The sequence below is a fragment of the Myotis daubentonii genome, chromosome 2 (genome assembly GCF_963259705.1).
Source record: "Myotis daubentonii chromosome 2, mMyoDau2.1, whole genome shotgun sequence".
NCBI lineage: Eukaryota > Metazoa > Chordata > Mammalia > Chiroptera > Vespertilionidae > Myotis > Myotis daubentonii.
In genome coordinates, this window is record NC_081841.1 from 50436101 (window position 1) to 50457620 (window position 21520).

Below are 21520 nucleotides of genomic sequence, written 5' to 3' on the forward strand. Positions count from 1 at the left end.
CTTCCTCGCTATAGGGGAAGAAGGAGGAGACCTTTTCTACGACGTCGGTTGGTGGCCAGGGACTTGATTGACAAGGGCATTAGCAAATGGCTCTGAAGGAGGCGGCCGAAGTTCTTGCATGTACGGCCGCAAAAGTGGCAGAAGTGCAGGCGCCGGCCAATGAGGACTGGTCCTAAAGGAGCTTGGGGCGGGACTTGGTTGGAGGGGCGGACTCAGCGTAAAGAGTCTGAAGCGGACCCTGGGAGTGTCAGAAGCGTTTCCGGTGTTAACAGAGCTTCGTGGGCTCCGGAGAGGCGGCTGAGAAGGTACGTTTGAAAGCAGGATTGCGCAAGCCGCGAGTGAAGAAGGGGTTAGCAGTTATTGTCTTAACGACAAAGAGAGTGGTCTCCATTTTCGGGCAGACTGCACCCCGTGGGAAAAGGCCCCTGCTCTGCGACTGGACTCCGGAAGGCTGGGCGGGGAGGGGGAAGCGCAGAGCTGGAACCGCGCTTGCGCTGCGATACCGGAGCGGGGGAGGGGCGGGGGCAAGTCAGACGGGTTTTGGGGGCGTCTGTAAGTGGGAGCGCTAGCGAAAGCCCCTTTTTAGCTTCTATTTCTTCCTTCCAGTCTCAGTTCCTCCCTTTCCTCCGCTTAGAGTAGACGCAGGGGCCCCTTGGCCCAGGCCCGTCTGGAATTTAGGGCACGTCCCCCACCCCTTCCTTCCGAGGGGAATGAAAGCGAAACCACACGGGTTTGTGATCGCACTCCCCCCCCCCCCCCCCACCGCCCCTGCCCGACGGGTCGCTGCTCTGCTACAGCCATAGCGACCCTTGACCGGGCGCCCCTGGGTGAGCGGCAGGGGCCTGGGCGGGTGATGTCACACTGCTGTGACACGCGCGGCTCCTTAGTTACGTGCAAGCCAACAGGAGGCGCGGGAGGTGTGGGGAGAGCGGGCTCGGCTCGGCTCTCCTGCCCCGCCGGGCAGCCGGCTCTGGTCTGATTGGTTACCTTCGGACAGGTGAGGTGGTTTGGCTTTGTGGAGTCCAGCGCCTTGTGGGCGTCTTTCTCAAAGTCCGATTGGGAAAGGCGGCGTTGGGCGTTGTTGTTTTTCTGGGACCTGCTGGCCGGAGCTGTGGTAATAAGTAGGCTGGGGCATTTTTGTGTATTAAGTGTGGAATGATACTACTCTGTGCCAGCCCGGGTTGCATTGCCCACCCCAAAGAAGGACAAAACCTCTTTGAACTTGAGACTCTGTTCCAGCAATAGTCAACTTGTGAATGTGTAACCTAGTAGAAGAGCTGACTGTGTCTGAAACACAAAGATTTTAAGGTTAAAGGTTAACGGAGAATGGGCTTTTCTAGTTACTTATTGATATTTGCTTCTATTTTATCCTTTGAATAGTTCAGGTCAGATTTTTCTAGTTTCTTATGGCTTCTGTGAACACACCTATTTCTGTAATTATTAGATTTACTCTTTGAAGTTTTCTTAGTCCTCTTTGTTGAATTTTGTCCTGGCTTAAGTACTATGTTGACATTTAGGTTCTCTGCCATTTTCCTTCAGTGGGGACAGAATGAATTCTTGAGAAATGCAATCTGTAATTTAGATTCAGAGTTTCCTTCTTAAATTATTCATCTTGTTGTGGAAACATAGCTTAGTACCCACTTTCTTCTCTACTGTTGATCTGACTGAAGTCTTACTCTCCTAAATAATAGGAGAGAGAAAATTAACCAATATAACCAGCATTTATATATGTATTTGTTGCTATGGATATAGTTCATGCTTATTGTCGAAAGGCTAAAAAATACAGAAAAATGTCATAGGAATCAGCATATGTTAATTTTTGGAAAAAAAGATTTCTCTTGATGTATGCCTGGAACTGCCTTAATGAACACTTGCTTTTCTACTGTAGGGTGTCGTAGTGTAAAGAGTACCAGCCTTTAGAGCAGGGGTGGGCAAACTTTTTGACTCGAGGGCCACAATGGGTTTTTAAACTGGACCGGAGGGCCGGAACAAAAGCATGGATGGAGTGTTTGTGTGAACTAATATAAATTCAAAGTAAACATCATTACGTAAAAGGGTACGGTCTTTTTTTTTTTTTTTAGTTTTATTCATTTCAAATGGGCCGGATCCGGCCAGTGGGCTGGCTGTGGTTTGCCCACGGCTGCTTTAGAGGCTGATGTTGGTCAAGTCAATACTACTGTCTGTTTAGTACTTTACAGTTATTTCACACAGATTTGCTTATTGGCTTTCAATAAGCTTGGTAGAGTACGTATTAATTATCCTTATCTTACAGATGAGAAAGCCTAGAGGACCATAGGTGAAATGATTTTCCCAAAGTTATTGGTAGAAAATGGCAGGGCTCGTGACTCCAAATCCAACGCTTGTGCCTTTTTGACCTTTTGTTTTAATCTTTAAAGTGGGACTAATTATTCTCTCCCTTCCCTCATGCATTGGTGTGAAGATCAAAGGGGATAATGTATATAAAAGCACTCCGAAAGTGGTGTAATTTTATATAAATGTATTCAGTGGTATTATTATAGAAGGCACTGCTGCTGGCCTGAAGAGTTTCACTTTATTTCATAAACTATCCCAAGAGTATTAATCTCCTCTGGGAAAACACTGAATATTCTCTTGACGCTCAATCTTCTAAATTATCCTTTGCTACTTTAATTTGGCTGTAGAAGCCTAGTAGAAGTGTCTTCCACTCAAATGTTTTGTTACCCCAGAATTTCTAATCAAATTTCATGGAGTAGTTGTAATGCACATTTTTGTTTCCTAAAGACAATGTTTAAACTAAGGAGAGAAAGACAGTAGAGGTTGGCTTTTAGGACAACTTGAGTGACCATTCAAGGTAGGTCTCCCTCAGTGCCAGCTGGGGAATGTCGATTTGAGATTATAACATTCTTGTTCAGATAATGGGTCTAGGTTTGCTCTGGAGACTCCTGGTTGTGCTTAAGTGCGGGGCTAGCTTGCAAGCTTATTCATATGCAAGCTCAGCTCTGAAGGTGCTTAAAACCAAATGTATGAGAAGTTTTGGTACAATTAATGGAATCCAAAACACTTGAAAAAAGAGCTTCAAGGGTGAGGATGGAGTGGATGTGCTGTTTGTCCTAATTTATGCCTGCTTTCATTTGGACTAAATATGGTGCTAACGGAAGGGATTGCTGGTTTATACAGAGAGGTGATTACATATGTACGAGGGGGGTTGGGAAACATCTGGCCTGAGGGCTGTATAAGGCCCGCAAAATCATTTGGTCCGGCCCTGCCAAGGCATAAGGGGCGAGTTAATTAAATGTTTGACCAATTATAAGCAGGATAACTTTTAAGTTGATAATTTTGTATGGCCCTCAATGTTATAAGTTTGCAAATGACCCCTGGCAGAAAAATTTCCCACCCCTGATTAGGACATTGGGGCCTTAATGATTTAGTGTCTGTCAAACAGTTGTGGTTATAGAGGTGATTCAGTAGTGTCACAATTTGCTACAAGAAATAATTTCCTGAAGGCAGTGGACATTCTATCTCTAGGTACTGGTTTGGTTTTGAGCCAGTCCCCTAGAGAGACAGGGTTCAGTGCTGGCTAATCTAGAGATTTGGGCCCAAATTAAGGGGCAGGGGCTGGGACATTTAGGTCACAATTATCAAGCTAATGACCATTTACTTCATCAAAATCCCTACCACATCAGATTATCATTAGTGGTTATTAGGGTCTCAAAATGCCTGTGACTCAGTAGGACAGGAGGTACAGTGTAAATGTAACAGAAGAGGGGCATGGCATTTATTATTTTTTTTAATCCTCACCTGAGGATATTTTTTTCCATTGCTTTTCAAAGAGAGTAGAAGGGAGGGAGGGAGGGGGAGAAGAGAAAGAGGAAAAACATCAATGTGAGACACACATCAACTGGTTGTCTCCCACATGAGCCCTGACCAGGAGTGGGGAGCAAACTTGCAATCCAGTATGTGCCCTTGACCAGGATTTGAACCTGAGATCCTTTGGTGGGAGGGCCAATGCTCTAACGACTGAGCGCACCGGCCAGGGCGAGGGGCATGGCCTTTAAAGAAATGTAATTTTAATCAGTAATAAGATTTGTCAAGTTTCTTTAATTTTCAGTTTATGATTTTCTTAAATACCCACGCCCCAATTAAATTTTTCATTAAGCCTTCAGAATATAGTTAACTGTGAGTTAACGGTTGAATAGTATTTTTTAAAAATAATTTGCAGGGCATATATAAATTAGGCTTGTGATAAATGTCTTCTAAAACTAGACTTTTACAAGGGATAAGCATACACTGAGGACTTGAGAGTAATGATTATTTACACTAGTAACAATAATGGTTTATATACTGAGCCAATCTTATGTATGAAACACTATTCTAAGCACTTTGTATTATCTCATTTAATCCTCAACCCTATGAAGTAGGTAATATTATATGTTACTCTTTTACAAATGAGAAGACTGAAGCACAAGATTAAGCCCCAGAAATTTGTTGCATGTCATACAGCTAAGGAAAGAACAGCAGGTCATACTTTTAACCACTATGTTAAGGACATGGTTATACAGATTCTGAAAACTATTCAATAGGAAGAATTACTGAAAAATTAACAGATCCATCTCCTTTTTTAAAAATTTTACCACATGGGATTTTTTAATTTTCTCTTTTAAGTATCAATTTGATCCCTTCTGAATGTGTAGGAACAGAATGAAGAACTATAATTCACAGTCTACATTTTTAATTAAATCTGACTTGCTGGCTTAATGTTGTTAAATTGTATACACTGGGGCAGCTGCTGTTCTTGGCTTCAGCAGTAAGCAGGCTTTTATTTTTAAAAGGCAAGGATTGTTTCTTTTAATGCATATAAATGCATGATTGTTTCTGTTTTGCATAGCTTTTGGTCATGTTTTATTCATATGCACTGTACTTAATAGGTGTTGGAATAGATTTCAGAATTTTATTTTAATTTTTTATTTATTGATTGGAGCGAGAGCCAGAGGGAAGGAGAGGGATGGAGGAAGGGAGGGAAATTTGTTGTTCTACTTATTTATGCGTTCATTGGTTGATTCTAGTATGTACCCTGACCAGGAATCAAACCCAAAACCTTGGTATATAGGGACAATGCTCTAACCAACTGAGTTACCTGGCCAGGGCAAAGAATTTTTTAAATTTAAGGCCTGGCACTTAGTAGTCTTTTTATTTTAGGATAAGGGTAAGGAAAGGAAGATACCTAGAACAAAACAATGGATTTAACTAGACATAGATGTTCATTGATAAGAATGTCTGTCGTCTCATAGTTGTTAAAGCTCAGAATTGCAGTAGGGTAGAATTGTTCATTAAAGACCTATCTTTTATATCTGAAGAATATCCTTCCTTCAGGGTTTAATAGACCAAGTTAGATGGGTTGGTGAGTATACACTTTTGTTACCTGTACATATTTCTTGCATTTATGTTTCATTTCTTGGTTAAAGCCATGTTAAATAGGAGGGATTTTGAAGGGAGAAGCCCTTTGTTTTCCTTGCTTTGTTTTAATAAGCAATATATTCTTTGCTTGGGGGGGGGGGGTGGTTAATAATGTCTCCTCCTGCCTGTCCCTGCTGCTCTTTCCTCCCCAAGCAAAAACAGATCACAGAATACCTAACTCAAAACAATGTTTTTACTTGTTTTCTTTCTTGGTAAAGTTACGCACTGAGTTTTTTGTTTTGCTTTTTGGGTGCTTCTGGCAGAGGAGGCACTGAATGGTGACCCTTCTAACAGTTTTAGTATTATGTGCATGACACATTTTGAAGGTTCTGATAAGTTTGGGGATTCCTGCTCTTGTAAGCTTGAAGGCTTAAAATGAGGCTCTGAACCAAATTAAAGGAATTCGGTTGTGATTAACACCTGAATATTTACTTGTGTATAAATGAAAACAAGCAAATTTCCCATGAGCCCAGGAGGCACTGTCCTCATTGTATTCTGTGTTAAATAATCCCACTTCCTTATTTCATAATGAGTTGAATATAAAATGGATAGTGGAAGAAAGGATCTAATTTCTAGATTTCTATACAAGTTGGGATTTGGGGTAAGGCAGACCAATGCTGGTGTCAGTTTTGTAATGGGCTTAGATGTGTGTTGAGACTGCTGTATTAAAGAACTTTTGAGCAACATACAATGTACTTTTTTTATTTATTGCGGTAAAATATACATAACAAAATTTACCTTTTTAATGTATATTTTTTTAAACAAAGATTTTCATTTAACTGTGGAGGCCCTTCTGGGTGTTAGCTGAGTTACTTAGTTAATGGTTTTGAATACTCAAGCTCTCTTTTGGTGCGGGAGCTGTTACTTTTGAGTTTTGAACGCAATTTAATCTTGTTTAGCTGAGTTCGTTTATTGACCTTTAAAATGTAGATATCTTTTCTTTTTTTTTTTTATCTGATCATTTATTTGATTTGACAAGAGTAGGATTATGGAATGGGTAGACATAGATTTTTTTTTTAAATTACTTTTTTTCCTCCTAAAAACTTTTTTTCTCTTTTGTTTTTTAGAAATATACTTATTTATTTATTTATTTATTTATTTATTTATTATTGCTTAAAGTATTACAAAGGTATTACATATGTGTCCATTTTATCCCCCCGCCCTAGACAGTCCCCTAGCCTCCCCTATCCCGCATTGGTTATGCTTATATGCATGCATACAAGTCCTTTAGTTGATCTCTTACCCCCCTACCTCCTGCCCCCCAACCCTCCCCGGCCTTCCCGCTGCAGTTTGACAATCTGTTTGAGGCAGCTCTGCCTCTGTATCTATTATTGTTCAAAAGTTTATAATGGTCTCTATTGTCCATGAATGAGTGAGATCATGTGGTATTTTTCCTTTATTGACTGGCTTATTTCACTTAGCATAGTGCTCTCCAGTTCCATCCATGACGTTGCAAATGGTAAGAGTTAGCTTCTGACCCTCACAACCTTTGATGATTTTGGTTTTTCCATCAGCAGTTGTAAGAGAGCCCTGAAAAGAGGCAGTCAGTGCCCCCTGGGAAATGTCAGAGTGAACGGGGACAGAGGAGTTTCTGCCATTCTCTCCTCCTAAGTTTCCACTCAGTGGGGTCTGGTTACAGAGTGTTGCCCCTTTCTGGCCAACAATCCCCTGGATATTTGAGTATTTACCCCCCCTCCCCCCCTCCTCCTTTTTTAACTCGAAATTGGAAGCAAGAGATGCTTTATCGTTGTTGTGAATGCTACTGAGAAACTTGGCTCGGAAGGTTGCTTCAGTACTGTTGCAAGTTCTGTCTAGGGATGTCATTAGGGGTGTTAATGGAAGCTTTAAACAAAGACACTTTCCAGGTGCTGGATTCTGCCATCCTGTAAGTGTGCTCTCTAGAGAATGTATTATTCATCATGGTTATGGAAGGCGTGGTTGGCAGTGCAACAGCCTGCAATAATTGCACCATCTAGATCAAGAAGACCGGAGCCCTGAGACTTAGAGATGAGAGCAACAGCTTTAGTAGGTTCTGCAGCTTCTCACTGTATCCGTCCTTAAGAACAGAACAAAAGAATTGAGGTGAGTAGGGATGGTAAGAAAGGAAAAAAGAAATTAGAAAGCAAGCCAGCCATTTTAATTGTTTCATTTGTGGGAGAGCCTGAGGAAACAAGTGGTAATGACGCTTTTAAATTCTAAGAATGGCATCTTTCCACTGGCCCAGGATTCCTCAGAAAATTGGTTTGCGGAATTTTATTGCGCAGATGAATTTTGCTGAGTATCGGGTTATGTGCTGATTAGAATGGATGTGAGTAGTTGGCCTGTCTTTCAAACAACTTACCTTTTCTGTTTTAGTCGTGCGCCCCTTTTTTTTGTCAATTTGAAAGGGATGGTTATGGGTCTAATAAGAATCTGGAAGATTTATATTTGGAGAGTTGAAAGCTCTTGATTAGATTTTTAGTTCTATAGATTGGGCATGTTTATTTAGGATTGCATGTGAGATAGAGGAGGGAACAAAGCTTAAGAGCCTGACTTTATGGTGTTGATATATAATGTGACCTGGGTATAGTTTAGTTTGTGGGGGGGAGGGGGGGAGGGGGAAATGCCCTTTGGACTCTGGCCAGTGTGGCTCAGTTGGTTAGAGCGTAGTTACGTATGCCAAAGTTTCGGGTTTGATCTCTGGTCAGGATACCAGAAGCAACCAATGAATGCATAAATAAGTAGAACAACAAATTGATATATATCTCTCTCCTTCTCCCTCTCCCCCCTTTTCTCTCCCTTCCCCTCTCTCTAAAATCAATCACTCAGGCAATAAAAATGCCCTCTGGGACTGTTGGCAAGATCTGAATAAGGTCTGTAGATCAGATAATAGAATTGCTTCAGTGTTAATTTTCTGATTTTAATCTTCACTTTTAGGATGTACACACTGAAATATTTCGAGGTAAAGGGGAATTGTGTCTGCATGGCAAAAAAAATTACACACACACACACACACACACACTTTAGAGGGAGAGATAGAAACATAGATCAGCTGCCTCCTGCACACACCCCCATCAGGGACCAGCCCACAACTGGGCATATGCCTTGACCAGGAATTGAACCAGTAACCTCTTTGGTGCATGAGACAATGCTCAATTCACTGAGCCACATTGGCCGGGCTGTGTGTGTGTGTGTGTGTGTGTGTGTGTGTGTGTGTGTGTCTAGATAGGTAGGTAGGTAGGTAGATAGGTAGATAGATAGATAGATAGATAGATAGATAGATAGATATTGCTAAGTGTAGAGAGACAATAAAGCAAATATGGTGAAATAGTAACATTTAGTCTGGGTGAAGGGTATGTTAAAAATCCTTTTTGCACAAATTTCCTTTTTATGGAGGTAAGAACTTTACTCTTTTTAAAATTGTGAATCACTTTTTAGTTCAGTTCTAAAATGCATTAGGTAGTAAGAAAACTGAAACACCAGTCAGAAAGAATGTATGCACCCCTGTGTTCATAGCAGCACAGTTTACAGTAGCTAAGATCTGGAAACAGCCCAAGTGCCCATTAGTAGATGAGTGGATAAAAAAGCTGTGGTACATTTACACCATGCAGCAGTAATAAAGAAGGATCTCTTACCCTTTGAGATAGCATAGAGCAGTGGTTCTCAACCTTCCTAATGCCGCGACCCTTAAATACAGTTCCTCATGTGGTGACCCCCAACCATAAAATTATTTTCGTTGCTACTTCATAACTGTAATTTTGCTACTGTTATGGATTGTAATGTGAATATCTGATACACAAGATGTATTTTCATTGTTACAAATTGAACAGTATTAAAGCATAGTGATTAATTACAAAAACAATATGTAATTATATGTGTGTTTTTCCAATGGTCTTAGGCAACCCCTGTAAAAGGGTTGTTCAACCCCCAAAGGGGTCGCGACCCATAGGTTGAGAACCGCTGGCATAGAGGGACCTGGAGAGTATCATGCTAAGTGAAATAAGTCCATCAGAGAAAGACAAGTATCACATGATCTCACTCATATGTGAATCTAAGTAACAAAATAAACGGATGAACAGAGTGGATCCAGAGACATGGAAGCATGGAACAGAGTGTGGAATCTCAGAGGGAAGGCAGGGGTGGATGGGTGGGTGGGAAATAGTCAACCGAGAACCTTATATGCATATATGCAGGGCCCATGGCCACAGACAATGGAGTGATGAGGGCCTGGGGTGGAGGTGGTGGTGAGCTGGAAGGGGGTCAAAGGGGGGAAAGTGGGGACATATGTAATACTTTCAACACTAAAGAATTATTAAAATAAATAAAAATTAACAATTAAATGCATTAGGTAAAAAGCTTCTACATGTATATTTTTAAAATGCAAGTCCTAGTGCAGACCTTTATAGTTTTTTTGTTTTGTTTTTTAATCTTTGAGGTTCTATACCTTTGCTGAGGGAATTCTGTAGCATCTTGAAACAATGACATAAAATTGCTTTATGTTCGCCAAAACCGGTTTGGCTCAGTGGATAGAGCGTCGGCCTGCGGACTGAAGGGTCCCAGGTTCGATTCCGGTCAAGGGCATGTACCTGGGTTGCGGGCATATCCCCAGTGGGAGATGTGCAGGAGGCAGCTGATCGATGTTTCTCTCTCATCGATGTTTCTGGCTCTCTGTCTCTCTCCCTTCCTCTCTGTGAAAAATCAATAAAATATATTTTAAAAAAAAATTGCTTTATGTTCCAGTGACTAGGTTGCTAATTGAGAATTTCTCAAAGAAACAACCTCTTAAATCGCCTTCTGAAAGAATAGAAATAAAATTCTAGTAATGAAATACTTTGGGGAGAGGAAGATAGGTTCATTTCCTCTGTGTCCTTCAAAATGGTTGATTATGGAGGGGTAAATTATGGGAAAAATTATTAATAACTAAAATTTATTATGATTGCAAATGTATTCTAGAAGGAAATATATAAAAATTAAGATGGTTGTGTTAGAACTGGGGTTTTAAATAGCTTTCATTTTCCAAACTTGTATATTGCTTTTTAAAAATATATATATTTTTATTGATTTCAGGGAGGAAAAGATGGGGAGAGAGAGAGAATGAGAGAGAGAAATATCAGTGATGACAGATCATTGGTCGGCTGCCTCCTGCACACCCCACATTGGGAATCGAGCCGGCAACCTGGGCATGTGCTCTGACTGGGAATCCAGCCGTGACCTCCTGGTTCATAGGTCAACGCTCAACCACTGAGCCATGCCGGCTGGGCTTATGTTGCCTTTTTTTTTTTTTTTTTTTATAAGAAAGTTGTTTGTTATTTTGTCTGTACAGATACCTTTAAAATAATCTTCCTTCCTTTATTCTACAGAGTGGAGACTGTGTCCCACAGACTTTTGACATCATGAACATATTTGATCGGAAGATCAACTTTGATGCGCTCTTAAAATTTTCCCATATGTAAGTGTTTTGATCTTGTCTACAGTTTCTTTTCCTTTCATATCTTTTCCCCCTCTAGTTTATTAACTTCTGTGTGTATATAAACTAACACAGACACTTTACTAGAATCCTGAAGATAAGCACCCGGATTCTAAGGACTGCTGTATGATCACTAGAAAGCCATTTAGTTATTCTAGTTACAGTGCTGATTGTTAATAATTTTGGGTTTGAGGCTCTTCCCCAGCATTTAAGATTCTCTATTAGTTAACCTATTTTCAAAATATTCTTTTTTTAATTGTTATGTAACGTGCACATATTCCCTGGGAAGGAGAAGAGAGGGAATGATTCTTAGCTTAGAGCTGAGCTTGGATTGGTCCCAGAGTGATAGCTGTTATTAACATTCTTTCCCAGAACCCCCTCCACACAGCAGCACCTGAAGAAGGTCTATGCCAGTTTTGCCCTCTGCATGTTTGTGGCGGCTGCGGGGGCCTATGTCCATGTGGTCACACATTTCATTCAGGTAAGAGCAATAAATTATAATTGAAAGAAACTAGCTCAGCAGAGTGGTCCAAAGCCTGTACCCCTCCTTAATCCTTTTCGGTAGTTTGGCATCTGAACTCAGCCAGAGGCAGCCTGTAAATCAGGACATAGGCAGAGTCATTTAAATTTTCTGGCAACTCTGCCTCTAGATCAGTGATGGCGAACCTATGACACGCGTGTCAGAGGTGACTCACGAACTCATTTTTTTAATTTTTCTTTGTTAAATGGCATTTAAATATATAAAATAAATATAAAAAATATGTCTTTGTTTTACTATGGTTGCAAATATCAAAAAAAATTTCTATATGTGACACGGCACCAGAGTTAAGTTAGGGTTTTTCAAAATGCTGACACGCCGAGCTCAAAAGGTTCGCCATCACTGCTCTAGGTACTGAAGTGGTTAGCTTCGCAAGTCTGAACGCTGACACTGAGTGATGGTGTTGCTGGTATACAAGATCCCTACCCACTGAGTAGAGACATGATGTGCATGCTGGGATTCTTCTCCACAGTAGCCTTTTTATCTTTTCCTCCTTTTTCCCTTTTTTGCCTGAATGACTGTGGACTACTTAGATACAAAACACTGATTGTACGATTAATTATCAGGAGGGGCAGGGTTGAGACCTTTAAGGATTTGACCCATTTTACTCTCTGATACATTTATATCTGCACGTTTGAGTGAAAAATGCTTCAATAACTCATTTTCCTGTGTTGAGGGGGAGTTTGGGTTTGATCAGCAGGGACAGAAGGGGGACAATTGAGAAATAATAAGTAAGTTTAAAGTTCTCACTAGCCACGACTTGTTGCTTTTAGTGTAAATACAAGGATGTGGTGTGTTGGCATTGGCCCTGCTGAGAACTATCCCACACTCAATATTTCCTTGCAGGGACTGTGTGAGAAATTATTCTAGATACTCAAAGGATAGGAATTTGATCCCTTGAATTCAGACTAAAACATAATCTACCTCTTGGGCAAGAGTGGCCCTTTTAAGTAATATAAAATAAAGTCATCCTCATTATCCATGGATTTCATATTTGCAAATATACCTACTCACTAAAATTTATTTGTAAGCCTAAAATCAGTATTTTTGCAGACATTTGCAATCATATCCAGAGCAGCAAAATGTTTGAGTTGCCCATCACATCCATGTTCCAGCTGAGGTTGAACCAGGCAACACACTACCTTATTTCAAGCTCTCAAGCTGTAAACAATAGTCCTTTTCACGGTCTATTTAGTGCGACAGTTCTTTTTTCATTTTCGTGCTTTTTGTTGATAACTTTGCTGTTTAAAATGGCTCCAAGCATAGTGCTACAGTGCTCTTACTGTTCCTAATTACAAGAAGACTACTATGTGCCTTATGGAGAAAATGTGTGCTAGATAAGCTTTGTTCAGGCATGAGTTACAGTGCCATGACTGTGAACTCAGTGTTAATGAACCAGCAATATATATCAAAGTGCCTTCAAACAGAAAACACACATAAAACAAGGTTATGTATTGATCAATTGATGAAAATGTGATTGGTGGCTCCCAAGGACCTAACCTTTTATTTCCCACAGGAGCAATTGTTGAGTATTCACTAATTCATTGTTCATAGTGAGTTTACAGAACATAACTACTGTGGAGAACAATTGAGTATACTTTTAAAGGAAGAAAGGAACTTCAGTGCCTACATACATCCTTACTGATTTCTCTCTTTTTAAATGCCTATAGGTTTTTCCCATTTGCTTTGTAAAAATATATTTTTTTCTTAGAAAACTAAGGCATGTTTATTGTAGAGAATTTGGATAACAGACTAATGATAAGTAAATGTAAAACTATAATCCTATCACCCAGAAACAACTACATGCTCTTAATGTTTTGCTACTTTTTATTGTTGTTAATCCTCACTGGAGGACATTTTTAGAGAGAATAGAAGGAGGGTGGGAGGGAGGAGGAGGAGAGAGGCAGGGAGACATACTAGTAAAGACATCAGTGTGAAAGAGACACATCTATTGGCACCTCCCGCACTCGCCCCAATAGGCCAGGAATCGAGCCTGCAACCCTTCTGTGCTTGGCTCTAACCACTGAACCAGGGCAGTTTGGGTACTTTTTTGATACTTACCCTTTGTCTCAGTCCTTTTAGGTTGCTATAGCAGAATACCATAGACTGAGTGGCTTAAACAACAAACAGTTCTTATAGTTTTTTAAGCTGGAAAGTCCAAGGCAAAGCTCCAGCAGTTGTGTTGTGTGGTGAGGGCCTACTTCCTGGTTCATAATCGGCCATCTTCTCGCTGTGTCTCCACATGGCAGAAGGGATAAGGGAGCTCTCAGGGTTCCTTTTTATAATGGCACTAATCCCCTTCATGAAGGCTCCACCCGTATGGCCTAATCATCTTTCAAAGACCCTATTTCTAAATATCATCATATTGGGGGTTAGAATTTAAACATGAATTTGAGGTGGGGGACACATTCCATTTATAACACCCTCTTTCAGTCTCTTTTCTCTGTATGTACACGTATTTGTGTTTTAAAGTGATCAAAAAGGGTCATTTCTACTTGTTCTACAGATTGGAATGTGCCTCTAGCACTTATCACTTTGATTCATTTTTTCCTCTTTCTTGGGCAAGACTCATAGTTGGACTAGGATAGTTGTGGTTGATGGACTACCCAGGTCAGAAAAGCCTCCAGCATCCACCACGGTCCTAACCCTGTCCTTTAAGTCTCCTTTTTATCCCCCATGCCTCTTCCACTGCCTCCAGGTTAGAAGCAAATATTAGGAAGTTGAGATGAATAATTGAATCTAATGAAGTCTCTTGCAAAATAAATTCGATGCTTTCAAGTATTCAATTATGACTCTGGATCTGACAGGCTGGCCTGCTCTCTGCCCTGGGCTCCCTGGGGTTGATGATTTGGCTGATGACAACACCTCATAGCCATGAAACTGAGCAAAAAAGACTGGGACTTCTTGCTGGATTTGCTTTCCTTACAGGTATGTATGTTACAGGATTGGTCTAATTTTGGGGTTTGGGGGGTGGAGACTGTATGTTTTAGTATCTCTTTAGACCAGGTTCCGAGACTTGTATTTATTCTGATTCATTCCAACTGGTACACTTACTATCCAACTTTATATTTGAATATATTTTGCCTTGTGCTGCTTTCTTATTTCATGTAGGTGCATCTTGCTTCCCCATCCAGAGGGTAAGCTATTTGTGACTAGTGACTGATGTCTATTTTTATATCCAGAAATAAGCATTTGTGTGCTTGAATGAATGAGGTTCAAGAGCTTAGGTAGCATAACTTGTTAATGATAGACATGGGATTAAACAGGGCCCAAGAATCTTAGTTGGACAAATACTGGCAACTTTCATAGAAGCATCCATCTATTCTGAACCTTGCAGGCAATTAATTAAAGCCATACATTGAGAACCATCACACAGGGCCCTTTGCTGATCTCGTGAAATGAATTAAAAGCACAGCACTTCTGGAATTATCATTAAGAGAAACCAGACTAAAGCTCCACAGTAAAAATACTTGCACAGCAGCATTTGAGTTAGTACAACTTGTTCTGAGTGAGTCTAATCTATACCATGTTGAAGAAATTGTAGAAAGGCGGGGATTTAGAGATTAAGATTTTTAGATGAGGGAAACTAGTTTTTAAACGCATTTTGGAGTAGAATCAGAAGAAAGAAGAGTAGCCAAATAGAGGCATTGTCGGAGCCAAAACAGGCTGCTGCTGTGTCCTCCTATTGGCACATGTCACCTGCAGAACTGGTCTGGCCTTTTTTGCTACAAAGAGAGTCAGTCCTGGATGACTACACGTTGCTGGCTACAAGGCTCTGCTTTACTCTTAGTCCTGTTTTTCTAATCTAATTCCTGATCTGGCCCACATTACAGGCCCACCTCACTCCTCTTCAGAGTTCTGCAGCCTTTATGATGTAGCTCAAAAATGTTTGACATCCTATTTCATTTTCCTAATTTCTGTTCCTCCTGGGGGTCATCAACAATTTTCAGCTAAGAGGACAATTTTGCAGCTCTGTATAAATAAATAACTTAGTCAAGTTTAAGTTCTCTTGAAAACAAGGAAAATGGAGAGATTTCATTACTTTAGTCCACATGTTTTGTCTGTCTTTTTAGGAGAATGGGCATGCTCATGCTATTTAATGACGAGCTTTTGGATGAGGGTCCTCTTCAAGAATTGATGGTAGTGCCCTAGCCGGTTTGGCTCAGTGGATAGAGCGTTGGCCTGCGGACTGAAGGGTCCCGGGTTTGATTCTGGTCAAGGGCACATGCCTGGGTTGTGGGCTTGGTCAGACATGCAAGAGGCAGCCAGTCAATGATTCCCTCTCATCATTGATGTTTCTATCTCTTTCTTCCTCTCCCTTCCTCTCTGAAATCAAAAATATTTTTAAAAAAAGAAAGAATTGATGGTAGTAATGTGTTCTGGACTTTTTTGTTTTCTAGGGGTTGGCCTGGGCCCTGCTCTGGAGTTTTGCATTGCCATCAACCCCAGGTAACTATTTTGATAGTGTCTTATTCATTCTACTTTTGTAATGTACCTTCTAAATATAAACTGTATTCCCTCAATCTAATGGTCTTTTCCTTAATAGCATCATTCCCACTGCCTTCATGGGCACAGCAATGATATTCACCTGCTTCACCCTGAGTGCACTCTATGCCAGACGCCGTAGTTACCTCTTTTTGGGAGGTAAGTATGGATTGGAAAACAGGGAGAGGGTCTCCACTCTAGCTAGGATTCTCGCTAGAGCTATTTCCCTACCCTCACCCCCCAACTTCTTGTGATTATTGGGTTGAAGTAGGAAGCCTTCATTTGGGCAGAAATGTAAGGAATGGCTTTAACTGGATTGCTTTACTTTACTTTGGCTCCTCTCATGATGGCTTTTTGTCATCTCTTATAGGTATATTGATGTCAGCCATGAGCCTTATGCTCTTGTCTTCCCTGGGGAACCTTTTCTTTGGATCCATTTGGCTTTTCCAGGTGAGTCTTTGCATATAACTTTCTAGTGGCTATTTGCCTCACACTTTTTATTGCTTAACCTTAAAGCAAGATAGACCAAGAATCCTCACCTTGTTGGGCAGTGCCCTTGAAGCCTCCCCACTAAGTTCCACTAGGATAGAGCCTTCTATGGGTAAAAGTTCAGATTAAACAGGGGTTGCATGTTGCTAAGGAGAAGACAGTTTGCTCAGAGATCATTTCTCTAAGGTCTGTCCAGCCAGCAGCTCATTGTTAAAATGTTTGACTCTCTTCCAGTGACCAAAACAATTAGTGCAGAATTGTGCTGACAGAAGTAATGAGGTCTTCGCTTTAGGCTTCAGTTCCCATGAATGTTAGTGTCGGTGGATTAGCATTCGATGTTCTTTCAAGTGGCCATGAGCCAGAAAGAAGTATGGCTTTTTCCCCCGTGGCGTCTACCAGATGGTAACCTCATCTCATTCTTTTGCTAGGCAAACTTGTATTTGGGGCTGATGGTCATGTGTGGCTTTGTCCTTTTTGATACTCAACTCATTATTGAAAAGGCTGAAAATGGAGATAAGGATTATATCTGGTAAGTATGAAAACTGGTCTTTAACAAGAATGAAGGGTGAGGCATACTGCTCCATTCTGCAGCTCTTTCCTGAATCCTAGGGATAATCCTTTGCCTGACCCACCTTTATAGTGATGAGTAGACCAGGTGGCACTGGCCAAGCTTTGGGGGTGTAAGTGAGAGGATACCCATGGTTTTGGAACAATGTGCCAAATAGCATAGTTTCTTTAAATTCCTGAAAAATGTCAGATTTTTAAAAATTGAACCCCTAATGTGTTCGTTTGTTTTTTAAGGAGTTTTTATTTTATTTTTTGTTAATCTTCACCAGGAGATATTTTTCCATTGGTTTTTAGAGATAGTGGAAGGGAGGGAGAGAGAGAGAAACATTGATGTGAGAGAGACACATCGATTGGTTGCCTCCTGCACACCCCAAGGCTGTGGTGGAGCCTGCAACCGGGGTAAGTGCCCTTCACCGGAATCAAACCCAGGATCCTCCAGTCCGCAGACTGATGCTCTACCCACTGAACCGAACAGGCTAGGGCTCCATACTTTTAATAAAGGAGAAGGAAAGGGACCCTTTACCTTTTATTCTTTATACTTTTGTATTCTTTCATAATGAGAGTATATACCCATAGTTTTTTAAATATATGTATTTTTTCATGTTGAAATTCTCTCAAAGTTAGGGTAGTTCAGGGTTTAGAGTTAGGCCTGAATTTCTTTTTTTCCTATGTTACATGGCTTCATTGAGTTGAAAGGATTTCTGACAGTTTTACTTCCTTTGTTGGTGGAAGTACTCGTGGGTGGGGGTTTTGTGTTTTGTATCTTTGTGTAAAGGAAAGTGGAAGTCCAGTTTGTGATCTGGTTCTCTTTCAGGCACTGTGTTGACCTCTTCTTAGACTTCGTTACTCTCTTCAGAAAACTCATGATGATCCTGGCTATGAACGAGAAGGTCAGTCGGCCCACTACCCGAAGATGAGAGAATAGCTCCTGAGCTCAGTATCTGTGTGTACTTGGAATGTGAAACCTTACTTAGAACTGTGTAGGTCCAGGGTTATATAATGCAGGCCATTGAGTAAGAAGTAAACCTGAAGTCTTTAGCTAGTGGAACCAAAGGAACAAGTAAAAACAGTCCTTTAAAAAAATAAAATAAAAAGCACAAACTAATCCTAGTATCAAAGTGAAAAGAGCTTCAGTGGTAGCAGTCTGTATGAAGAATATAAAGGCTGTAAAAGGTGGTTATGACTCAGAAAAGAATATCCTCGGGCAGTGGTCGGCAAACTGCAGCCCCTTGAGTGTGGCTCTTCCACAAAATACCACGTGCGGGCGTGCACGTACAGTGCGATTGAAACTTCGTGGCCACATTCAAGGGGCCAAAGAGCCACATGTGGCTCACAAGCCACAGTTTGCCAACCACTGTTCTAGAGGATAATATTGGCAACCAGCTTTTGTAATTGTATTTCAGAAGTAGGCCAGTTGATCCATTTGTTGGTCTTGGATTTTTTTTCAGAGAAGCATTCTGTCTCTGTCTGGTTAGTCTACTCCAGCAGCAGGGGAACAATGAAACCACAAGCTTTTCTTACAGTTCTTACTGTGGAACAAGACACAGTCAGTGGTGGTGGAAGCAGGTGACTCGTTGGGTTTGCTGGTTCTTTGGTCTGTGCCACAGTTGGACTGAGCACCAAACAGGTGTCCCAGTTTCAGTCAAAGCAACTCATCTTTCATTTGTTTAATACACTGAGCTTCCACCTAAGATTTACTGAAGAGTTCCCTAGACTAGAGTATTTCTGAATGTTGATTTATACCCAGGATTTATGCTTCCTTCTCAGGCCTAATGGCAAATTGGTGGTCTTGGCCTTGGTCTTGACCTCTTTAGTTCTTTTAGGGTAGACTGCCAGGCTGCAGCCTTCACTGATTGGGATCTGAGCTGTGGTGGTTGTGAGTAGCCAAGAGTGGTTCTGTGGCCCACCTAAGTATTCTTGTGGTGGGAGTAGGAACAATTGCTTGAAGTTTAGTCTTACCAAGTCTGTCAGCAACTTGGGGGTCCACCAGTGGACCAACTGTTACGCTAAAGAAGCATTTCTCATTCCTTTTTGTTCTAAGCCCTTCCAGTCCCTAACCAAACGCAGCCACTATTGGCTCAAAGAGTTTTAATTTGAATGTCTGATGTCAAAAATTAATTGGGGGATGGGGGATAAGAGATCAACCGAAGGACTTGTATGCATGCATATAAGCATAACCAATGGACATAAGACACGGGGTGTAGGGGAGGCCAGGGGATTGTCAAGGGCGGGAAAAAAAAGGAGACATATATAATACTCTTTGTAATACTTTAAGCAATAAAACAATTAAAAAGAAAAAAATTAATTGGGTAATTTTTCTTATTTTCAGGACAAGAAGAAAGAGAAGAAGTGAAATGACCATCCAGCCTTTCCCATTTTGGCTTCCACTCCCTCCGCCCCCTCATTTTCTCTTTGCACACATTACAGGTGGCGTGTTCTGTGATAATGAAAAGCATCAGAAAAGCTTTTGTACTTTGTGGTTTTCTCTATTTTGAAATTTTTGATCAAAAAACTGATTAGCAGAATATAGTTTGGAGTTTGGCTTCATATTCCTGGAGTTCTTCCCCACTCTTTTCCGTCATCCCCATCCCTAGCTTCTTAAGAACCTCCACTTAGGCAGCCAGTCCACCGTGGTGAGGAGTGGAACCCGCAGAGGGAGACAACCCAGGAGTCCGCTTTCCGGCTGAGCTGTACCACGTGGATCTGAACTGTTTGGTAGCGCCACCTCGGCCCTTCCTTCCTCAGCGCTGGTTGGTGCCAGTTCCTATGGGACTGGGCGGTGTATTTTCCTTTGGAAGGAAGCTTGCTGGTCCTGTTGTTACTCTGGCTCGTTCTATCTGAGCTTCAGTCCACCCCTACAAAGAACATGAAGAGCCTCCTCTGGTGGATGCTTTGCCTCTTCTGAGCTGCCCAAATCACTGCTGGTCTGGCACACACACCTGCCTGCCTTGCCATCACAAAAGGAATGCGGATCTCTGTGTTCTCTTACCTGTCTCTTGTCTGACCCTCAGGGAATCTGCCTGCTTTCCATCCCCAGCTGGGAGGACTTCAGCCCAAAGGAAGACTGTTCATGTCAGGCAGTTATGAAAGGCTGATTATTTATGGCAAGGTAGAGCCTAGAATTCCCAAATTTCCCCTGGCCTTTATTTTATTGGTTACCACCTTAGTTGCTGAGTGGCCTCCACCAGATGGCTGTGATGAAAGATCCCAGGAGAGGAAGGACAGGGGAGGGTAATGGTTGAGCCTCTACTAATCCTGTCAGATAAACCTAGATAAAGGCTTGTTTGGGACAAAATCTCTACTGAGTGATTATTTGTTCAGATCAACAGAATGGGGCTGTGATGACTTGGGAGGCAGCATAAGGGTTCTTTGGTGCATTTTTGTTATCTCCCACCTGGTAATGTCCTACCTAATTATAGAAGGTGTCAAGCCAGAAATTTTGGCAGGAGATAATGTTTATTCTACGCATGCATTTTAGTTTTTGGCTGTACACCTCTTTCCATAAATCTGCAGTTTTCCTGGCAGGGCCCAGGTGACCAAACCTGCAAGACACCCGATTCCCTGCAGCGTTTTGGTCACAAGTGGAGGGAGGGCAGTGCTAATAGGACGCCCCCTCCTTCCCTGTGGGCTACGCAGTCAGCTGACACAGATGGACAGGCCTTGGAGCAGTTGTGGCTCTGGCTACTCACAGGGCTTCAGTGTAAGGGGACTGAGCCGTTGAAAGCTTATTGCCAGTAAGACACCATTTTTGGCCCTGCCTGTTCACACCCAGTACAGTTTGACCCAGTGCCTACTGATTTGCAGTGCACCATATTCCTGAGCCATCCCATGAAAAGATTCATTCCCAGGCTGTGTGTATTCCCAGGGTGGCATGACACCCAGATGGCTCACTTCCACGGAGGATGCCGCCCTTTGATTTAGTGCTGCCTCCAGCCTCTGGCTTGAGAACTTACTAAAGGGACTTCCCATTAAACCCCAGTAGCAACTCCATTAAATTTGTTGATTCTCTGCTAGGTCTGAGAATGAGTTACATCTCTTGAAGCCAAACTCCACCTCTTGTGCTTTTATGCTTTGGATAAAGGAGTTTTTCTTTAGAAACAGTGCCAAGAATGACAAGATATTTTAAAAAAAATTAAAAAAAATACTTTTAAAGAAAATGTCTAACAGGTTTTTAAACCAGTAATCACTGTAATTACCACTTTCTTTTCTAGTTCATTGGTTTTCAGCTCAGGCTGCATTCTCTAACTCATACTGTGAAGACAAAGGTGTTTTTGATCAGAAATATATGAAATCTACATAGTCTTAATTTGTAAAAAAAATAATAAAGAAAATTCCTTAACCTTTCCTGGTGTTAACGTGTTTTAAATTCAAGGCTACAGCTGAACATGGGGTTGGGGGACTTACTGGTGGGAGTTGATGGGATAAGATTTGCTCTAGGTGTGACTAGAAAGAAAAGGACCCACTTAGGCACCCGTTCTGTAGCCCCAGCTTGCCACAAAGGTTGGGGATTTTCTCTGTCCAATATAGAGCCCAGGCCTTTTTCTGGCCCTCCCCTTCCCAAC

At 41.5% G+C, this 21520-nt stretch overlaps 1 protein-coding gene across 1 annotated transcript; it reads left to right on the forward strand.

Moving 5' to 3' along the window:
* Window positions 1-147: 147 nt before the first annotated feature.
* On the forward strand, window positions 148-21302 carry TMBIM6 (transmembrane BAX inhibitor motif containing 6). Its single transcript, XM_059682805.1, has 10 exons — window positions 148-305; window positions 10773-10861; window positions 11252-11360; window positions 14225-14345; window positions 15818-15866; window positions 15964-16061; window positions 16273-16352; window positions 16820-16920; window positions 17773-17848; window positions 19288-21302. Exons 2-10 carry the CDS (start codon window positions 10806-10808, stop codon window positions 19309-19311), a joined length of 714 nt encoding a protein of 237 aa, XP_059538788.1. The 5' UTR covers window positions 148-305; window positions 10773-10805; the 3' UTR covers window positions 19312-21302.
* The last annotated feature ends 218 nt before the right edge of the window (window positions 21303-21520 follow it).

Bases quoted from the DNA above. Each gene is read 5' to 3' on its own strand.
- TMBIM6 (XM_059682805.1), top strand. From the start codon at position 10,806: ATGAACATATTTGATCGGAAGATCAACTTTGATGCGCTCTTAAAATTT. The intron at 16,921-17,772 runs GTAAGTATGAAA...GTTCTCTTTCAG, and splicing joins GGAGATAAGGATTATATCTG to GCACTGTGTTGACCTCTTCT. The intron at 17,849-19,287 runs GTCAGTCGGCCC...TCTTATTTTCAG, and splicing joins TCCTGGCTATGAACGAGAAG to GACAAGAAGAAAGAGAAGAA.